The sequence below is a fragment of the Ammospiza caudacuta genome, chromosome 1 (assembly GCF_027887145.1).
Source record: "Ammospiza caudacuta isolate bAmmCau1 chromosome 1, bAmmCau1.pri, whole genome shotgun sequence".
NCBI classification, from domain to species: domain Eukaryota; kingdom Metazoa; phylum Chordata; class Aves; order Passeriformes; family Passerellidae; genus Ammospiza; species Ammospiza caudacuta.
Window position 1 is genome coordinate 10,742,126 of NC_080593.1, and position 22,106 is coordinate 10,764,231.

Genomic DNA, 22,106 nt, shown 5'->3' on the forward strand with positions numbered 1-22,106 from the left:
CCTAACAAGAAGCTAGAGTGACGTGACTTTAAAGGAATTAGTACTTTGAATGCAAACTGCCTTTGCAAGAGGACTTAAAAATATATATTTAAGTTCCTACCTTTGTACATAAACTTCAGTATATTCAGTGCATTTTTCTTTAATGATAGAGCTCACGTGAAGGCAGTGGTAGCTTTCTGTAAAGGTATAGAAAAGAAATATTCTCACCTGTCTTATCTTGTCACAAGGTATCTCAAGTCAATGAATTGCAATAGTTTACAATTTGACTACAAGAACTAGCTAATATTTCTAAATCTTCACATTTCTTAATAACAAAATTACATTTCTAAGAGGTATTTATCAAGAAATATGACTTCTTTTTCTGTCTAGACTTGATATTAGGTTAATTTGACCCTAGTTTATCAATTATTTAGATGAGCATTATTGGTATTAGTTATGCTGTAGGCACTAGTGCAGAAATGGCTTTCCATATCCTGTGAATTCTCTGTCAAGAGTGCACCCTGACAAATTGTTCATCCCTAAATTGTGTTAAAAATTATAACTATGCTTTGACTTCCTGTTTTTTTCCTCATTATCTTCCATCTGTTCTGGTTTTGGGGTAACCTCAAGAATTGATTCTATGGAATAAAATGCTTTAAAGTACACTGGGAAAAAGGCAAACATATTTAGATGAGTAGGATAAATTATTGACATTCAGTTGCATAGCAGATTGGTAAGTATTTCTGTACAGACATGTTTTTAAAGTTCTCTTTTTGGCTATTCCAATCTTCCAGTTCCTTTTATAGTGTTTTCTCCATAATTCCCTTACAGGTAGTTGGACTCCTAAGATTTAATTAAGTATTAATTAAATATATACCCCTTTTCTCACAAAATATTTGGTTTCCTCAGCAGCAATATAAGAACATTTCATAATCTTTATAATTAGTTCATAGTTCATTAGCTATTAAGTTAATGTTATTAACATACCCAGTTGGCAAATCTGGTATTCTAGAACTATTATTGGCAGCTTTAAAGATTTTTTTTCATTGTAAACAGATGATTATTCTGGTTTCTAGAACTATTCCATGAAGACTAATGTAAAGAACCAACACATAATTCTTTTCTTCTGCACATCCTTCCTTTTTTTCTCTCTCCCTTTGTTGAGAGAATTTTTTTCTCTCTCCCTTTGTTGCATTTCATGATTAATTAAGTTGATTAGCTTCTCTTTCTGTCTCTCATACAGGCTGTGTCTATTCCATCTCCATGTACCATGACAGGGAATGCCCTGGCACTCTCTGGAGCTGTTATGCTGGGGCTGCACCTCCTTGCCCTTGGCTCACAGAGTGTTTCTTTGGCCCTGGCATATTCTTTGTTTGTTTTATATGTGTGTGTGGTTCCTCAGTTCCAAGTGCCAAAAATAACACAGCCCACAGCAATGCTGTTCTTGAAACCTGAAGACAGAGACATGATGGTTCCATGTGCAGGCAGCTGAGGACACACAGCGTGCTGCAGCAGGGCTGCTGCCCTTGCCAGAAGGAGCCACTCTTGGCATGGTTCACTTCTGGGTTCTCTGTCATCAGCCAACCAACCCCTGGGCCATGCTTTGCTTTTTCCTTGGAGGAAGAGCTTGTCTTTCTCCAGAATGGAGCCTGAGAATAAGTTAGCTTGGGAATGAAACCAGGAGTGGCTGTAGGACACGGGGTGGAGGTATCACAGCTTTGGGGGGGGATGAAGCTGATGGACAGACCACTAGCTAGGATATGCTGTAATTGGACACTTTATATTATTTTCTAGTAAAGTGATACTGAAACCACGCATTTCATCCATCAGAAAGCTGTTTTACCCCCATTGGTGGTTCAAGTAAATATTGTTTTTTCATTAATAGACACAAAGACTTTCATCTTTTTTAATTGCCTTTCAGATAGGATGATCCAGTCCTAGGTCCCAAATGATCATAGCTGTTTTTCTTGTATTTGTTCTGTGGACTCATTCTTGCTCCACTATAATTTAATATAGGTGCAGCCAAGTCAGAGCATCAAACAGGAATGAGCAGATCCCAAGCCAGTGTCAAGTAGGCTCTGTTAGCTCTGTGCAGACTGATATTAATCAGCATTGATGGGATAGCATGCCAGAAAGGAATTACTCACTATGAAAGATTACTGTAAAATAATGAGATTTTCTGGTCCCACAGTCGAGATGGAGTTGGTAACAGTTGTAGATTGAGTATGTGACCCTCTCAGTTTGACATTTGGACCTAGGAGGGGGATTTCCTCTCCAAATATCAGTCTTTGGAATTTTTCTAGTCAATGTCTGAGAAGAGTTGAAGTTCATATATCTAGTTTTGTTGCCATAATTCTCTTGCTGTTCTTTTTCTAGGCTGTCTGCTTTAACATAAAACAATTTATAGAAGCAGTGATTAAAGTAAAGTTGAGAATGAAAAATTTATTCTCAGGTACAAAACAAACACAACAATATAAATAAGAAAATGAGCAATTTGAATGGATAGGGAATAATCACAGAAGTATAGAAATAAGAATATGTGATGAAATGGCAAGGAAAAAAATTGGAGGCACAAGATTCTTACAGAGTTACTTATTTGAAGCTTAGATGCTTACTAGAAAAAAAATCTGTTACTATTGATAGTACTCTTGATGAAAATTTAAGTCTTCCTAGTATTCTGCATGTTGCAACTAAATAGTCATGCAGAAACAAAAATAGTAGGCCATAAGAAAGATTAGAACAGCAGATGACTCTGGATTTATAATGGGATAATCCTGTTGTTAAACTTTGTAAGAAAAATTTACACCTGATATTTCTTTGGTTGAAATACAAGCTTAGAAGTGGGGGTTTTGCTTTGTTGGTTTCTTAATCTTTGTCAAGCCATTCCCCTAAAATATCTGTCTTTTTGTTGCTGGAGAGCAGGCTTATCTGAAAGCAACTGTTTGAAGTAGAACATCCTCCTGTTATGCAGGAGAATGCACTGATCACTGCAGTTTATTTTTTACCAGAGTTACTGGCTCCTTTTCCATATCTGTACATCATTTTCATGTATGTTTTAAATGTGACTATTTGAAGCAAGCAGTGTCATTGAAGCCCTGGCCAGTACACTGGAGATTTTTTATTGTGCTATGCAGTGTAATAGCAATTCCAATTATGCAAGGGTAAGCAGAAGTGTGGAGTCCAAGGTCCAACAATAAAAGCAGGATATTTCCTCAGCAGTCCATGAAGTTGCTTCCAGAGGCAGCCTGGCTATGCAGTGATCACCTGTGAGAAAACTGCCTTCAGTTTGTACTGGACTGGCAGAATTATAGATAATATGCATTACAGAATACATCACTGGGGGGTGACAGGATAGAAAACTCTTAATTTTCAATACCTCTTCATGTGTTTTCTATTAAAGGTAAAGACAAGGCACTTTTTTCCTGTCTGACTCCACTATGTCAATCTCCTTTGTAATTTCTTTTACTTTCCTTCACTGTTTCTCATTATAAACTTCAGCTACTTCTTTAAGCTCCAAACCAGTGTGGGGTTTTTCTGTTTTCAGATAATTATTTTTATGTTAAATCAAGAGAATGAACTGAGTTTGGAGTTTTAAGGCCTTTAGATCCTTAGTCAGAGCTCATACTGCAGAAAACAAGTCTTCTCTGCTTTTTCAGTAATTTTTTGATTGATTTAGTTAAAAATCATTATATTAGTAAAACAAAACCAGTCTAAAAATGATAATTTGATTCTCTAAGAAGAGAATTTTTAGTACAAGTACTACTTTGGTCATATATAAAAATTGTATTATGGGTGCATAACTATCAGTTACAAGCATAGCAATGCATTGCAGAGAAATATGCTGGACACCAAAATGCTTGACTAGTTGGACACATTAACTTCTTATACTGATGGCTTCACAGTGAGGTCAAATGATGGATTCAGGTTAAATTTGTTTTATGTTTTCAAAAGCTCAGTTATATTTTATAAAGGAACAAAGAGAACATTGAGAGCTGCATATGTGCAGAAAAGTATGGAGGTTCTCACCTACTATTGCATCATATCAGAGTTTTGCTTGTAAATTTGTACTGAGACTGACCAATGAGGTAATATTCACCAAGCTAATGATGATTTTTAATACCTAGGTTAAAAAAAAAAAGATGAAAAAAAAGTGAGAAACTGAGCTAAATAGTTTTTGTAAAAATCTTAAGAATGAATGAAAGATTGTGATTTAATTGCACAAGGGGTGTTCACAATGGCATATGTTCATTGAATTTCACCTATGTTCCCTGCAGATAGATACATTCACCATACAACTTTGACCTATCTGTTTATAGGGAGTTTAATCTTAATTTTGTTGAAAATTTTGGAATGATTTTTTTGTTTCGATATTATTTAGTTTTAATATTACTTGTATTCATGGTTCATTTTAAGTGCTGCCTTTAGACATAATTGACTAAAGAGAGTGGAAACAGGGATTGCAGGAAAAAATGTAATTTTTTCTTGTAAAAAGCCCATGAAGAACCTATCTACATTTACTCTGAGTAGTGGTGGAATTAAATTTGCTAAATTAGTAGATTCGGTTGAAGTATTATCTTGAGTTTATAATGTATATTTGTAATTACTCTTTTTCCCATTGAGCTCCTTTGTTGATACAGTTTATTTCTTCAATTTGTGTAACAATTCTATTTAATCACATTAATTAAACTGGTTAAAGGAATACATAAAAAGAAGTTCACGTGTATTAAACAGTGTTATTTGTAATTTCTTAGGGATGATTTTTCCTTCAACTTGCTGCTGACACATTGTCCCCTGTTGCTTCCTGGATTGCTGGGTCTGCTTTCCAGTGCTGGCTGTCAAAGACTAATTCAGTGCCTGGTGTGGAAAACTCTTCACCAGGGACTGACACATTGCTCCAGCCTCACTGCCTTTTTTCCTGCTTCATGCAGAATACAGGGAAGGGAAAGGATGCTGTAGCTGGCTGTGCAAACACTATACCTGTAAGGGTTTAGCATAAATGGGTACTTTATTGAGGACTAGAGCTTGAAGTGGAGTTTTTTGTGTATTTGCTTTGATCAGAAATATTACTGTAGGCACATCTTGTTCCTACAGTTCATTCTGCAAAAAACAAATAGGTGCTCAGATGTTCTGATGAATTTTGCTTGATCAATTTTCCTTATCTGGTAATTCTTCTCTTAGGAATGCTCTTACATGGTATTTCTAGAGTGACATTTTTCTTTTCCTGTCTCAGAGGTCAATGTTCTTCATTGATTCAGTGAAGTCATCTCTGGGCTGAGCATGAATATAATAAATAAAATGATTCACACTTACAGCACAAACACATTGTTGTTAACCACAGCCATACTCCTTGTTTGATGTTTGTTAATAAGTGCATGTTCATTTAAACTCTATTGAGTGTTACTATAAAAGCTGTAATATTCAATGTTTAATACAATACATGCAAAATATGAGTTCCAGTAGGAATATTGAGAAAGAAAGGGATGGAATAGATTTGAAAATCACTGTCCCCATTTTCATGTAATCCATACTTCTATTAATATTCATCTTGAAATTGTGTAAGTTTACACAGAAAAATACAGAAAAGACTTTCTAATTATTAAAATCAAACCAATATTTATGTCACAACAATTATGTTTTTTGCTCAAATCATAACATCTTTGTAATATTTGAAAGTGGAACTTCTAGCTTATGTTTGGTTTCTTTGCTGTAAATAGATGTGACTTTCTATTAGAAGTAAGAGATAAAAATGAGTGAGACATGGCCATTTAACAGCTTGTTATCTGACCTGAAGTGCTCATCAAGGCTTTCTCTGTAATCAGTGGAGAGAGAATGATCTCCAAAGCACTACTCATACCATCTATTTTAGGCTGTGGTTTCATATTCCCATTCATATAAACAATATCATCACCAAGAGCAGCAGCCCTGCCCTGATGGCTTTTCCAGCCGCTGTGCTGTTCCCTAGATGGCAATAAGGTGAACATTTGTGTGACAGAGTGATGATTCTGAAACTCAGCTCGACTGAAAGTAATCTAACAAAAAAAAAAAAAAAAATTAAAAAAAAAATAAAAGCACACACAAGAAAACCAACCCCAGAAAAAGAAACATTTTGATCCAGATAAGAATGGAAATTAAATGAGATAGAAAGCTCCAAAAAAATGAACCATTAAAGCATTCAAATTTTCATTTTTTAACATGTTTTGAATTGAGATGGTGGATATGAGCTGATTAAATATTTCATTTGCAAGGTATTAGCTAGGATGTTACACTGTGAGTCATGTAATACTTTGTCTCTTTAGTACATCCAGAGAAAGGAGCTGGGTGGAGCAGTGGCCCTGCAGCTACACGAGCATTTGTTCCTGTGCATGCAGTGTTCCTGAGTGATTAGTGCTTGTTTGCCAGTCATGCTCAGTGCACACATGTGTGCATTACCAGCAGTGTCACATATGAGCTTTTAGGGTGGAAAAATGGAAGTAGAGCCCTTTTGTAGATAAGTTCCTCCATAAAAAAGTGATGGCGAGATTTTTCTGGATATGGGTTGAATGGCTTGGTACTTAAATTATTTGCTTTACGTGGTCATGCTGGTGGGTTACACAATCTAAAGTGTATAGAGAAATGATATGAGTGGGAGTTTAAATTACTGAATCAGGGAATTACCTGGGTTAACATTACTGTGCTTTTTACAGAAATAACCCAGATTATTACCATTGAAGTGCATGCATGGTGCCTGGGATATGTAAAGCATGCATAAACAAGATCACTCCTTAGCTTCCTTTTAGCAGCAGCACAAACATCAAGCAGATCTGAATTTAGCTGAACTGCTGGATTTCACTGTTGCACTATCAAGTTTAAGCATTCTTTCTGTTTTACAAAAACATTGCACAAAATTACTTTTTGCATTTATTCAAATTTTGACTTTCTAGTCTACAAAGAAGAGATGAAACAAATTTTAAAAACATTTCCTGCTTGGAAATGTATATGTATATGTGCCTTCAAAATGAATGTTGCAGATGCTGATGTCAGAGGGAAAAGTAAATGCATGATTTCTCTGTAATCCTTGGAATTTTGGACTGCATAAAATGTAGATCATGTAAGAAGCATTTTATTGCAGAGGCAGCAGCGCTGTCAGTGCCTGCGTGGTCTGTGCATGTGCTGTGGGTATCTGGAGTGCAGTGGAAATCAAATGCAGCCTGTTCATATAGCTGCATCTCATTGTGGAGTACAAATACACAGCAAGAACATTGTGCCTTGCTTGTGTTTATCTTGGTGAATATAATTCATAATTGAAACTTCAGAAAGTGTAAACACATCAAGAAGGATCCTAGAAAACAAAAGTGAGTTGCTGTGTCCCCACTGTGGCCAGTTTCACCTCTCTGTGTGTCTGTGCTGTCTTCAGCTCTCAGACCAGCTCTCAGTTTCTGTCAAACAGGGAATATCTGTGTCAAATACCCATAATGTTTAGCCTGTGTTTTATGGGAGTTGATTGGTACCAGGGTGCTACATGGTGGAAAGGAGCAACCTGAGCTTCAGAGCTGAGACCTTGAGGTACAGCTGTAAGCACAGATCTTCACCTGGCTTTCCACAAGGAGAACTGTGGGATTCCTGAGATTTGAGCCTGCGGATTTCAAGTTCTTAGGTCATGGAGCTGTATTTCTTAAAAACAAAATAATAACCACAGCCATCTCTTCAACCTTTTTTTTTTCAGTATGGCCAACTGGCCTATTATTTGCAAATTACTTTTAAAAAACTCTTAAAAGAAATGTGTGGGCCTTCTATAAAATAGCTGTCATGCCCTGAAACTGAAGCAAAAGGCATAATTTCTCACTAGAGGTAGGAAGACATTATAAAACTCAGAACAGATTTTTGGCTGCTTTCCTTCTATTTTATGTATTATTCCTTAAGGTCTGTCCCTGAATCTAGGACATTTTTATGTACCTGTAGGTAACATTTAAAATTAATGGCATACTTTCAGTTGAGTTTAATGGGATCTGCTGTATTTTCTCAGATCTCAATTTTATCAGATCTCAATTTATCAGACCTCAAATTTATCAGTTCTCAGCTCATCCCTGGATGAGTTGCTCAGCAGAGTCTGCTGGCAGCAGTAGGCTGCTGCTTCCCTTTGCACTGGGGAGGGTGGAGACATCCAGCATAGAGAGAGATAATTGATCAGACCAAGATTACAGAGTTTGCCATGAAAATTAACATCTACCTACACTTGCTGCACTGTTGTATTTTTGCAGTGATTTGCAATGATGTATTTTATTTCAGTCTTGTACAGATACCCTTGCTGTAACATTTTTTCAGTTATTTTGTTTTGATTCAATTCATGTGGCTAAAAACGCAATTCCTTATGAGTTCAGAAGAACTGAGGCTTTTTAAAAAATACCTATGTCTCCTTCCTTCCTTCCTTCCTTCCTTCCTTCCTTCCTTCCTTCCTTCCTTCCTTCCTTCCTTCCTTCCTTCCTTCCTTCCTTCCTTCCTTCCTTCCTTCCTTCCTTCCTTCCTTCCTTCCTTCCTTCCTTCCTTCCTTCCTTCCTTCCTTCCTTCCTTCCTTCCTTCCTTCCTTCCTTCCTTCCTTCCTTCCTTCCTTCCTTCCTTCCTTCCTTCCTTCCTTCCTTCCTTCCTTCCTTCCTTCCTTCCTTCCTTCCTTCCTTCCTTCCTTCCTTCCTTCCTTCCTTCCTTCCTTCCTTCCTTCCTTCCTTCCTTCCTTCCTTCCTTCCTTCCTTCCTTCCTTCCTTCCTTCCTTCCTTCCTTCCTTCCTTCCTTCCTTCCTTCCTTCCTCCCTCCCTCCCTCCCTCCCTCCCTCCCTCCCTCCCTCCCTCCCTCCCTCCCTCCCTCCCTCCCCACAGATGCCTTCAAGAGGAGTCTTTGGAAGAAAAGTTAGCAATTTTTCCATGCTGTATTTTGAAGCCATAGAGATTTGACTCTTTGAGACAGGGTTTACCTTCGTGCTGTGTCTTGCAGAGCACCAGGCAGGAGTTGTGAGTTGTGTGACAGCTGTAGGGGAAAAGTTCACCATCTGATCCCCTGCAAGTGCGGGCTACTTCTGTGTCTATTTTGCTCCCATGGTGATCACAGCTTTAGAGTCTGCTTCCTCCACACCCCTAAGTTCAAGCCAAACTTTCTTCTTTAGTTTTAAGGTGTGTTATGAAGCACAGATTTTGGTTTTTGTAGAAAGACATTATAAACACTGGATAATTTGAGAAAAGTATTTTGAAATTTTAGGAGTGAATTGGTGGTATGCTGACAGACTTTGATGCTTCTGGGATGTCCTGCATATTGGGCAGGAAGGTGATTTAGAGGTGGATCAGGTACTCCTGTGGTCCAGTTGGGAGGTGGCAAGATCCAGTTGTCAACTGGTAGGGCATGAGTTAGAGGAGATTTTGTTGCTGTGAAGAGAAGAGCCTGTACCAGGTTTCCCTGCCTATCTTTGCTCCCTAGCATTCAGTGTGGCTCAGGTGGGGTGTGCAGCAGGTGTGGCCCCCCTGAGAACTGCTGGAGGCCCCCCCTCCACGTGTGCTGACCCCTTGGGCTCTCCCTGCGGTGTGTGAGAGGTGGTCAGACTTTAGAATGGGTAACACTAATAATATATAATATAAACTGAAGAATATGACAATATTTTATTGTTATTTACACCTAACTACTGTTCATCTGCAGTCCTGAAGTGGTTTAAAATTGCTGTCTCATGTTTCTCTGATTGGTATTTTGTGACTAAATACAGATGAGCATCACATCCATATACAATCTACAAGCCTATTAATGATTATCCTCTCTGAGTCTCCTCTAAAGGTTTTCTTTTGCCATCAGACAGATGCACACATCTATTATGTATATGCACATGATTCTGTTGGTACTATTTTGTTTCTGAAGGTCACCACATTTAAATATACATTTGGTGGTACGGCAAAGAGGTTTGCTTAAGGGTGGTAATGTACAAACTCCATGCTAAAGATCCTTATCCTTTGCTTTCCAAGTGGTGTTGCAAGAATTGAAAACATGCATTATTAGGCCGTTAGAAGTTGATTACAAAAACTGTAATTTTGCTAGATTTGTTAGATTCTTCTGTGCTAATGTCAAGGAGATCTGCGCTGCCAGTTCATAAATGGAGAAAATACTGACCTATAAACACTGTGATTTTCAGCAGCAGTTCAGTTGCTTCTGTATTCTGCAGACAAGGAGCCTCATTTGGTGAGATTTTGAATTTAGCATGCAGATTATCAGGCCTAACCTCCACTTCTCATCAGAAAGACCCTCATTTTATATAGTAGGGATTAGCACAGTTAAATTGTATTTTGAAATGGTGTCTTCAGCCCCCTATCTGATTAGGGCTGGTTTTCTGATTTAGAGGATTTTACTTTGTCTCTGTGCCTCATTCTCACTCATTTGAGTGTATTTGCTTTACTTCTTGTGGCTGGGTTGTATTGCACTCCCAAATCTGTTGATATGGAGGACTGGGCAAGAGCATAACAAACCAGTATTCCTTCAGCTCCCAGTTTCCAAGGTAAGGCTAATCAGCTTTTGTTGAAAACAGCAGTCAGGGGTTGCTTTATCTCCCATACTTGTTTTTTAACTTGTTGGTGCCAGATGCTTCAGTGCATGCAGAGCCAGGACTTGCACTCCCTGGATTAGTGGGGTCACTTCTGCACACAGGCAAAATTTCTATATTGGTTTTCCCTGGTCCAGTAATGAGGTTGACATAGTAGTTGGGACTCCAAGCATCATGCTTTCTGTCTCTGAGCTGGATTTTAACTCATTCTATGTTTTCAGCATTTTCATGTCCTGGCAGTTTTTCACATTTCGTTATTAAAGAAATTTAACTTTTCTGATTTGAGTCCTGTGCCTTATCATGTCTTAGCTTACCTGCTGTCCTTATGGCTTGAAAGAAACAAGATAAGTTTTCATCCAAACCCTACAGTGTTGTTTTCTAGTCTTTGTGAATATCTCGTCATGTACACTTCACAGGTTTTAATAAAGTAAAAATCTGGGGGAGGGTGCTAGTTCTACTCTTTGAAGTAAAATCATTCTCTTTACATGTGTGTTCTTTGCTGTAAAAGCTGATAGCATTTTATTTTAAAAATAGAAAACATAGCCCTTGTGACTCCCCAGTGGCACAGTCTGAACATTGACTAAAGTACTCTTCAAAAAGCCACTGGGAATTTACTACTCCTGATTTACAGCTGGAGAGAATGGGGAGATAGTTCAGTTGGGAGCAGTACTTTCACTCTGGTGGAGAACACAGATTGGATTTGAGAAATGGGTGATTCTGAGCCTTGTGCCTCTTTTCACTAGTGCACAACCTGCCACAGTGGAAATGGGCAGATTAAACCTCTTAGCTGATTAGAGTTGGTTTAAGGCTTTTTGGTTTGTATTATATATCTGTTCTGTTCAGAGATAAGAGTGAGAAATGAAACCTGTAGCTTACATTTAAGAGTTTGGTAGGGCTGTGCTTCTGGAACTAGGGATGGTGCAGTGCAAAATACATGGATTATTCTGCAGGATACCCTGAGGGTTATGGCACTGGGTTAATACCTGGTTTCTGTCCTCAGACCTATAGCAGCTCACCTTATAAGTGTAGGGAAATCACTTCTGTGCTCAGAGTCTGATTTGTAAAATGGGAAGAATGATAGTTAGCCTATTTGTATTTTGAGACCAGTTAAATTGAATTAATTACAGACACATGAATGCTATGGTTCTGTCAGAGACATTGTTAGCACTGAGTTAAAAATGGAGATTTGGTGAAAAAAGAGTAACATTAGCAAATGTTGAGAAAGATAATTTTCACTTCAAAAAGCTAGTTGTGTTTGCATAAATATGTCCATATGTGCACACACACATGAAATACATGTAACATGATTATATAAGCAAATGAGCTGTTTTCATGTGGCTTTAAAGCTTCCACACTTTATGCTTCTATAGACCAGTGGTGTTCACTTGCACTCTGTTTGAAAGTGAAGTAAATAGACTTGAGTCTCTTCTTGGTTCAGACCTTGGAGTTTGGATAACTTTGAAAATTTATTTATGGTGTTTAGTCTCACTTGAACAGGTGCTCATGTTGAGTTTTGTTTTCTGTGGCAGTAGAGAGGGATCAGGTTGGGCAGATGAGCATCCAGCCAAGCTGAAGTGCCTTATCTTCTGATTTTGGCCCTTTGGTCCTATGTGAAAACCACCAGAATATTCATATATATTAGCTTGGAACACAGACTTGTACAGAATATTGTCATTTCTGTATCAGTTGCCTACCTTTTATACAGTGCTAGCATGCACACACCAATTAGGCTTGGACCATGTTGTGGTAGACATTGTAAAATAAAGGAAATGGCATCATCTGCCTCTAAGAGTTTTATCCTAAAAAAAATAAACCCCAAATAAATGCAAACATCCTGCATTTATGTAAATGCCTCTGATCCCACACAGAAATTCATAAATGTCCTGTGCTGCTCTGATTATTGTATAATTTACTATAGAATTATATACTTACACTCAGTCAGAAATCTATTATACTATTTTATATACAGTTTAGAGCAAAACAAAAATATCAGATTAGCACAAACCAGTTCCAGCAGAAGCTTAAGAGAAAAAGCAAGAAAGAAAAACTTTATTTATATAAAACAGTAAGAAGTTTGAAAGGCAAATGTCTACAGAGGGAAGGGTTGATTGAAGATTTGACCATTTGGGGTGGTCCTCACTACTTATTGTAAGTTTGTAACTTCTAAGGCATTAAAATTCCTGTCAGCCATGTTATTAAAAAAAAAATCTGAACTGATTTAACTCTTTTTTTAAAGCAATGCTGCTGCATTAAAATAAATCTTTCTTGAGTTTGCTCATGATCATAATTACATTTTTGTGAAGGTATTTGTGATGACAGTCACAAAGGAGTCGTGGTTGCTGGAATTCATTATGAAGCAGGAAGGTGAGGATACTCTGGCTGACAGCTTTGTCTTAAAGCAGGCAAATTACAGATTTCTCTCTTAGGAAAATGGTAAAGACAGAGTACCTGGAGAAACAAAGATGGAGAGAAATTCAGTTAGCTCTGTAACTTTAAGAGATACATAAGTAGGAAAATATTTTCCACAAAATAATTGGTTCCATGTCAATTCATGTATCTGCTGATTACAACTCTCTGTGCACAGCAACTTCGAGACATGTTCTCAGAATTTTGTTAAAAAACCCTGAATTGCAATGACCTTAAGGCAGAGAGGTCATCTTTATTTGAGAGAAGATAATTTTGTGTTGTTTACTCCAAGTTAATATTTGGTGTTGGCCTAGAAGCAAATTAGACTGGATAAAGGTCAACATAACACAGCTGAATCTCATGTATATACACAGTTAAAGCTACATGTGGTTTTTTTCTCACCAAGGCAGTTTGTCACAATGTGATCATTGTGGTTGACTCAAGAAAAGGAGAAAAACCACTTAGCACAGTAACTTGAGCTGTTGGGTTTTCATATGTGATATATAAATTTTCCATTTTTCTTAAATGTGTTGTACACACAAGCATCACAGAGATTCAATGGTAGATTCTGTAGTATGTATGCTATAGGAGGTGTTAGAGAAATGCAAGTTTAAAGCAATTTAAAGGGCACAAATGGATGTGGCAGAGACAAGCCCAAGCACCATATGTGTAAATTTTGGGATTTTTTTGGTGGGAGTTTACTGTGCTACTACTTGTCTAAATGTGTACATGAAAGCTGCAAGAGGAAAAAAAACTGATTCGAGGGAAAGGGTGAAGCGATATAAATTTTGACTGTTTAAAAACAATCTAAAACTTAGAATGTGTATTGTTTTAACTCATTTGAAAATGTGTATATTTTGCTGACACATTTTATAATTTAAAACTAACACTAAGAGACTTTTGTGCTTTGTGTGCAGGTACATGTCTCGAGTCCATGGTATGCATCCAAAAGAAACCACACGTCAGCTGAGTTTAGCAGTCAAGGATGGTCTCATTGTGGAAACCCTGACCGTGGGGTGTAAAGGGTCAAAAGCTGGTATTGAGCAAGAAGGATATTGGTTGCCAGGAGATGAGATTGTGAGTATAAAGTCTTTGAGAAAATAAATCACGATTTCTGATATCTTAGCATGAAACTTGTTTTAATTTATGTTTCAAACTATTTATAGGTTCTGTGTTGGCGCTTGTGAACGGGGAAGTAATGCACTCTTAAACTTTTTTTAACCTTTTCTATTCCATAGAAGCTCTTTCCTCTTGAACTCTGAGTTTTCTGCTATGAAAAACTGGCAAAGTCCTTTGCTGGGTTATGCCTCACTTTTATGTTGTATTCTCTTCTACAGTTGTACAGAAGACAGTAAATATTATTGGTATTACTTGAAATCCTCAGACATTCTCAAATCCCAAAGATGGTGTGTTAAAAAAAAAAAGTCACAAACTTTTAAATCTTACTTCAATGTGAATCTGAAGAACAAAGAACTCCCTTTCAGAAGTGCAACATGAAATTATACAGTTATGTGCAAACACACATGAAAAGATGTATTTTACTGATATTTGTGCCAGGGCATTCAATTAGAAAGGATTTTCTTAGCAAATCAGCTACAGGCATCCAAATACTGTTCCACTGGATGTCTAACCTAAATATTAAAATCCATTTCAATAGGTTGAAAGTTACATGAAGAGAAAAAAACAATGTTTTTAATATCCCTCCATAGCTGAGGTGGAGCCCACTCACAAAGTGAGGGTAGTCACTTAGACCAGGAAAAAACTCGAACAATTGTTTTGCCTTGTTTAGAAGCCCCATCTCTTTATTTACAAGACAATATTTTCCTAACTAAAAAGAGTTTTGCAAAGCTTTAAAATACTTGAACTAGGAACTATTGCTTTGGAATATAATACTGATAAAAGGGTCAGCATTGTCTCAGACATAGTGAATACAATAAATTTGGGGGAAACCCAGAAAAACTCTAAAAACCACCAAAATGCTCATTGCAATATTGCAGTTATCAGTAAGATCCTGAAAGTGAAACCATGCATTGTTTTTGGTTTTGTGGAAACAAGCAATATCCATAATAGAAAACATTATCATCAAAATTATCTCACTTAAACAAGTTTAAAGTATTGAAATACCTTAATTTCAATGCATTGTATTTAATGTACATTATGTCACTGTTAAGATTTTCATTCTAATTTCATTAGAAGCCCTCAAGGGAACCTTTAAAGGGTATGTTACTGTTCTCCCTGGCAGGAAACATTTCAAAATTCCAGCTCAGCTCTTTTAGGTATTTCTTACATGTGTTTTATCTGTTTAGAAGTGATATTAACTGTGTAGACTCAACAAGACATAAAGCCTGAGATCTCTGATTATCTCAAGTATGCTGTGTGTTTGTTTCCTCTATTGCTAAGAGAAAGGAAAAAAAAACTATCAAAATGCCTCACAATAGCCATTCCTTATATAATCATTCAAATAATGTTCCTGCTGCTTATTAGCAACATTTGTTTAACAAAACTTGAAAGAATTTATATCCTGTAAATTCCCAGTGAGTCACTAGAATTGCACAATTATTTTATGTCTGTGCACAAAATATCTTTGACTGAAGATGTGTTCAAGTCACATTATGAATAACCCTTTAGTAAGATGCAGACTGCATTTTCAGTATTACTGCTAAGCACTGATACTTTGGGCTGTGACCATATCTGTGGGGCTGTCTCAGTAGTTCAGAACACCACACTTGACTTAACAGTTTTCTGCAAAAATAAAAATCACCTTCTGATCCAGGCCATGTTTCAATCATACCCAAACCCAAACTTTTTGTTTCTGATACTGAATCAAAATGCTGCAGACAGATGAAGCAAAACACATTGACTTGGTATAAAGTCATTCCCTTTGTTCTTTTATTCAGAAAGTTTTAATGAGTAACAAAGTGTCATTGTCATCACTCGCCATCAGATCAAGTATTTTCCATTCTCTGACAATTGGTGCAAACCATCAAGTTTGGGATGTTCTCTGCTTTGGACACAGGGGTAGTTTAACAGATGCTTTGTCTGCACTTGATCAAGAGGCAGTTTGTACTTTGTAATTCAGCACTGCTCAAATCTGGTACTAATGACTGTTGGACCATGAACTCAAGTTACATTTCAGTGAGGACAAATACACAGAATTCTTTCTGGAGGTGCGCTTGGAGGAGATGGAACTCTTTGAAGCAGAGTATTAATGTTAAAATAGGGATTTCAGGCTCAAACTTTAGCACTTACAGACCCTTGACCTAATTGTCAAATTTGGTTTGACTGGTACTACTGGAACTTGAAAAGCTCAAAACAGGAAAGAGAAGACTTAAAAACCAATCAACCACCCACTGACCCACCAGTGTGGGAATGCTTTTGGATTTTGGCTTCTTTCCTGGCACCACAGTGGAAGTCAGCAAACACAGGCTGCTCCAAGGAGATAGCAAAGAGACACATTCTTATCATCCCTCCCCCCACTTTTTATTTGACTGTTTGCTTGGTGATTTTTTACAGTTTTGAAGTTTTGGATCTGAATTTTAGCCGGTGAAAAGATTACTGGCCTTGGCCACAGAACTGCTGAGCACCTTTGTTACTGTCAGAGGTGCCTGACTAGAGGATGCCACATGACCTGAAAGTACTGGTTGTGATGGTGACTACAGACTGATGGCTAAATAGTGACAATAATTGAAAGTATAGAGATTATAAAAACACAGCTCTACTTGGAAAAGATCCATTTGATAATCTGTGGTGCTTGCTTAGGGGGTTTCCAAACATCTACCCTATCCAATAGGTTGACATAGTAATACATCTATGCAGTAAGGACATAATCTCTGATAGGGTTACCCTTAGCCTTCAGAAAAATTATACTACTTTGCTCTCATTGTTCTAGCAGCATGTTGAAGCTACGGTAAAAAAAAAAATTAGCAAAACCTCACATATTTAGTAATATACAAAAGACAAGCTGAGGTACAAAGACAAAACAATTTGAGGGCATCAGGACGTTCTTCCAAAAGGGATAGCTCATGAAAATTAATGTTCAGGAAAAAAAAAAAAACAAAAAAAAAAAAAAACAAAAAAAAAAAAAAACAAAAAAAAAAAAAAACAAGAATGGTTGGATTTAAGAGTGTAAAATTATTCTGTCAGATACATGTGGGAGAAATATTTTTATGTAAGTTACTAAATTTAAAATGTCGAGTTGGTAACAAAATGTACTGTATTCCAACTGACATTTAAGGATTCGTACCTAAACAAGAACTTTGCTGCAAATATTATACCTCCAGGGCTTGTGCAGGTATTCATTTTGTTTGCTCATTTGCCATGTTCCCAGATGTTTTGCACATTTTCAAAATGTGTTCTCATCTTACAGGCTTTCTTATCTTTCAGATGATTAATGCATTTGCACAAAATAAATGAGAGAAGAATTTATTTTCCATTTTTATTCAGGATTTTAGTTAGGAATTTTGCATTTTTCTGTTTGTTGATGCATCATTATACAATTGAACAAAATCTCTTCAGCTTCTTGCCTTGCAAGGGAAATGTCAGTCCTGAAGTCTGGTAATGGAAGTTTATTTTTTTCTTTTTTTCTAAATGCTTTATTTCTGTTTCTCACAGAACTTCTGGAATTTGGACATGCTATTTATTAACAGCATAAAAAAAAAGTCTTCTTGCTCTTCTTGCTGGTTTAGAAAAAAATTTGTAAATTAGTGTTGCTAACTATGTTTTGAATGCAGTTGACAAGATAGAAAGGAAAGGTAGTTCTTCAAGAAAATAAGAATGAATCTTCTTATCTATTATTACTATTTTCTGTTCTGCCATGATTTCATGTACTTCTATCTGTGTAACATAGTACTGTGTCTAACCCCAAGTAAAGAAATTGAATTTAAGTACTAATGGTTTAATGGGGTGGTTAGGTACAGTTTTTAGATTATTTTGTCTTACTCACATTTTTCTACAGACTGTGCACTGAGCTATTTTGAACATTTAATGTGCTAATCCTTCCTCTCATGATTAAAGTCATAAAGCTGCTCTGGCCCAGAGAGAGGCTTTATGAATGTATAATTTCAATTTTCCTGTGTTCATGAAGCCAAACAATATTGTGCTCTTCTAAGATGGAGATGTGTTCATAACAAGGGTTCATTGTTTGCATCTGATTGCAACACACCCCACAACACTGCTGTGGTTTAAAAATGCTTCATAGTGGCCAAAGTCTCTAATGAGATGTGAAGAGTGAGGCTTCACACTTACTTAAGGCACTGTGAGCTATTTCTTTACTGAAGAATGCATAACAGATGATTATATTTTCAACAGATTATTATTTTACAGAGTTCTGTTTTCTGATCATTTCACTGATTGCCTATAGAAAGAGGCAGCAATTCTTCTGGCTAGTTAATTCTGGCTGTGGGGTTCAGTTACAGTCATTCTCCTGTGTATTTGGTCCTCTCTGTGTCTAAATTATTGCATTTCCAATTCTTCCCTCTAAAGATGTTTGAGTTTAGAGGAGAGTACACTGTTTGGAGAGGAAGTTTCCTTGCTTTTTCTTGCTTTTAGAAAACATTAGAGATACAATTTGCTTTTCCCCAACACACACATATATTCTCAATGTGCTAATTCATTTCTGGGGATTTTTCTGGTATTTTAAATTGAGAAAGTACTGGTGCTTGCTCAGAGCAACTCCAGATACTTCCAAGTCACAAGGCTGCCTAAATAATCCATCTCTCCACTCTGTCTGTATTCCCATCATTGTAACATTTGTTGTAACCCACTGTCAGCACTGTGAGTCTTGAAGGTGATTTTTTTAACCCAAGTGACCTCAGGCACACACCCAGTTATTTTTGTGATTTGATGTGTTGCAGGTTTGATTTTACTGGGATCAATCTATGAGAAAGGAGAATTTTTGGCTGTTATGTTTGTGTTAATCTAAATTACTTTAGATTGAGCAAAGGCTTGATTCCTTGCTTGCCATGCTTAATTGCTTTTGTAATTATATTGATTTTTCCATGCTAGGTCAGTATTGGTAGCCAGAAGCTGTTTTTTGAACTATGTCATCTTGAGTCTCCATAAATGTGAAGATAATTGTAAAAAGCTTAAGAACTGTCACTGTGAGAGTTTGAATCTTTTCTGTACAAAAAATACATTTTAAATAATAAAATACCCCTGAACAACAACAGACAAAACCAAACCTCAATCCAAAACCAGTCTGAATAGCTACCAGTTTTAAATAACTAGGCTGAGGAATGGTTTTAATGTGCATCCCATTCTTTTCAGTTAGGGGCAGAAGGATAATATGAAACAGCAATAGTGACAGCTAGTGCCTTCATCATGTGAGCCCTTACAACTGAAGAGCACAAAGAGGAAGAACATGTCACACCAAATGAAGAAAAATCTCCTTCAGTGTTTAAAAAATTCTGTTTGCCTTATCCATCCATATTGCCTTTAATGTAAAGTCCTGTGTAAATTCACTGATCCAAAGCCAAACATAGCCCAAGCCATATTAGTTCATATTTTTTACATATTGAACAAATTGAGAATTTTCCAGGCTGGAATGTTCCAGATAGACTCCTGAAACATTCTTCTTGGAAAATACTCAATTATTGTGAAAGTGCAAGTGTTCTTTACAGTTTGGGATTCACTGATGCAAAGAGTTAATGATTGATCCTGTGAGAGAAAAAATTCAAACTGGCTTCCATCCCTTAATACCACACATCAGGGAGAGTATGAGGAGGCTTTGAGGTCAGGCCACATACCAGCCTGGTCACACAAGAACACTCAAGGATGATGAGCTTCTGAAATTCTTTGAATCTTTTCTTTCTATCTTTCTATCCTTTAAGGACCCATCATTCGGAGCTTAATTTTCCAAAAGACTGCCATGAAATCAATCCTTCATGTGCTAAATGCAATGATTTTTCTTACAAATTATTGTCACAAACTGCAGATGTGATTCTGCTTATTAATAAACTAAAAATAAATGGATTTGTGAAAGTTCAGAAAAGCAAATATATTGAAATCATCAAATCAAAGCATAGGCTATTTTATCCTAGAGAAGCGGATTAGAGTTCTGAATTCACAACTCATGGAAGAGAAATTCTTTCTGCATTAAAGCCAAGACCCTCTTCTGTCTTTGCATTAAGGCTGAGAATGGCCCCACAGCAATTCCAGTGGTTCTTGCTGCCTCTAGAAGGGTTAAGAATAGTGAGCAATTCTGCATTCCTTTTCCAATCTTGTTTTTCTCTTCCCATCTGTTCAGGGGTATTTCTTCCTTCTCCTCTGCCCATCCTTATATTTTGTTCTCTGGAAAGGGAATTCACAATGTTTGCAGGATCTTCACATTACTGAAGGTGACACTAGTAGACTCCGACTGCAGAGAGATGCTGCTTCTTTTAAACTGGTGAAACAACCTTGTCAGCATCTTCACTTGGCTCTCTCAGCCTTGCCAACTTGACTTTTAAAAATTCAGTTGATATAATGCTGTGTTCTTCTTTGAGGCTTTCACTCTCCATTCTGGAGTTGAGATACTGATAATGTTCACAGATTTCACAAAATGTTCTTTTCTGATTGAAATGATGTTCTTAAGAACTAGAATTTAACTTTGAGTTTGAAGTAAACTAGTCAAACTAGTCTGGAGAAAGGTTCCATCATGGGATTGAAATTGTGCTAATAGAATAATGACATAGATCAGTCTATCTTGAGTTTGTTTTTAAAATATACATCTTGGGTTTTTTCTACCCCTTTTGTGCCCACCCTGACCTAGTAGTGTTGTTTTTATTAACTCTGTGAGTTCAAAATGCTCTGTATCTCTGGCAACTGATTTGAATCTTTTATTATTGTGTCATGCTGGTCACTGAATTAAACTTCATTCAGTTTGAGCTTATTAATATTCATGCTTAATTCACAATAAATGCAGTCCCCATGCCTTTCTATCAACTGACAGCTGAAACAATATCAGCCACACCTACAGCACAGGTGTGCACATGGACAAGAGATTTAAGGAACCTGTGGAGGAGGTTCTGCTGTTGGTTCAGATAAAATGTTTCTGTGTGTGCTGAAACATCAGCCTAAAGAAAAACTACAAAATAAGACCAGAGAAGCAATGTAAATGTATTTTAAGCAAGAAAAGGGAAGAAGACCATTTTTGTGCACAATTCTTGAAAGAAGACTTGGAACTACAAGCAAAGAGATGGTTTATTTCTGGTCTGGATTTACCTTCTTTCTAGGGGAGCAAAACCTTAATGTGGACATAAAATGCATTGTGCCTGATAAATTCCTCACTCCATCACCGATTTATCCTCTGATGAAAATAGCCTACAAACCTCCTCTTGGCTCAACCTGAGTCAAAAATTGTGACATCCAGTTTCTGAGGAGATGAGTTGAAAGTTTCTATTAACCTTGAACTTGAACATGAAGAAAGAAAAAAACAGTTCACTTGAAATTATTTTCTATTTCTAATATCCTGGAGGAGAAGGCTTTTATTGTCTCACCTTAAATAATGTGTACACTGCTACTACCCAAACATGATATTCTTGGGAAGGAAATTGAGATTTATTCATTACTTCAGGAGCACAGCTCATAGGCTGAGCATATAAGTGTGACAGGGGTTTAAGCTGTCAGTTTGGCTGCTGACATGTTACTACACTTCTTGGAAAAAACTAAATTCTTTAGCATTGGGAGCTAGAATCTGGCTCTGTACTTTGGGACCTATCACCCCAAATTGTCAAGAAAGTGGCTGCAGGATGGGAAGGTGAATAAAAATGTGCCTATCCTGGCAGGAATCCAGAGGGATTTGGGTGGTTTCTGCCAGAAACTCAAGATTTCTAAGACAAACTGACAATAAATTAATTAGATTAAATTCAGTGAAAGAAAGCCAGAAGAGCTCTGAGAGGATGTGGAATTCTCTGCAGAACCTGAGTCCTCCCGTATCAGTGCATCAGAAGAAGAAGCAGTTACCAGTGAAGAAAATGGAAATGGATTGTTACAAGCTCATAAATACATGAACTATGGAGGAGATTTTGATCTCTGCCCTGTCTGATGGTTTGTGTTGGTTCTTTTTAGAATAGAAAGGGTTTCTAAAATAAGAGAATTTAAAAACCATGTAAAACAGGAAATTCCAATTAATTGCTGAGATGCTAAAACCTTGGCCACAATTAACAAATAAATAAATAAATACATTTGAAATAAAGCAAGA

General features: G+C 36.9%; 1 protein-coding gene across 3 annotated transcripts in view; it reads left to right on the forward strand.

The window, feature by feature from the left end:
* Positions 1-22,106, forward strand: part of ZMYND11 (zinc finger MYND-type containing 11) — a 106,316-nt gene that overhangs the window by 47,755 nt on the left and 36,455 nt on the right. For all 3 annotated transcript variants that reach the window (XM_058819275.1, XM_058819284.1, XM_058819291.1), the window contains exon 3: positions 13,846-14,005. In XM_058819275.1, coding sequence (XP_058675258.1) covers positions 13,846-14,005 — 160 coding nt within the window. The remainder of the gene's footprint in view (positions 1-13,845; positions 14,006-22,106) is intronic.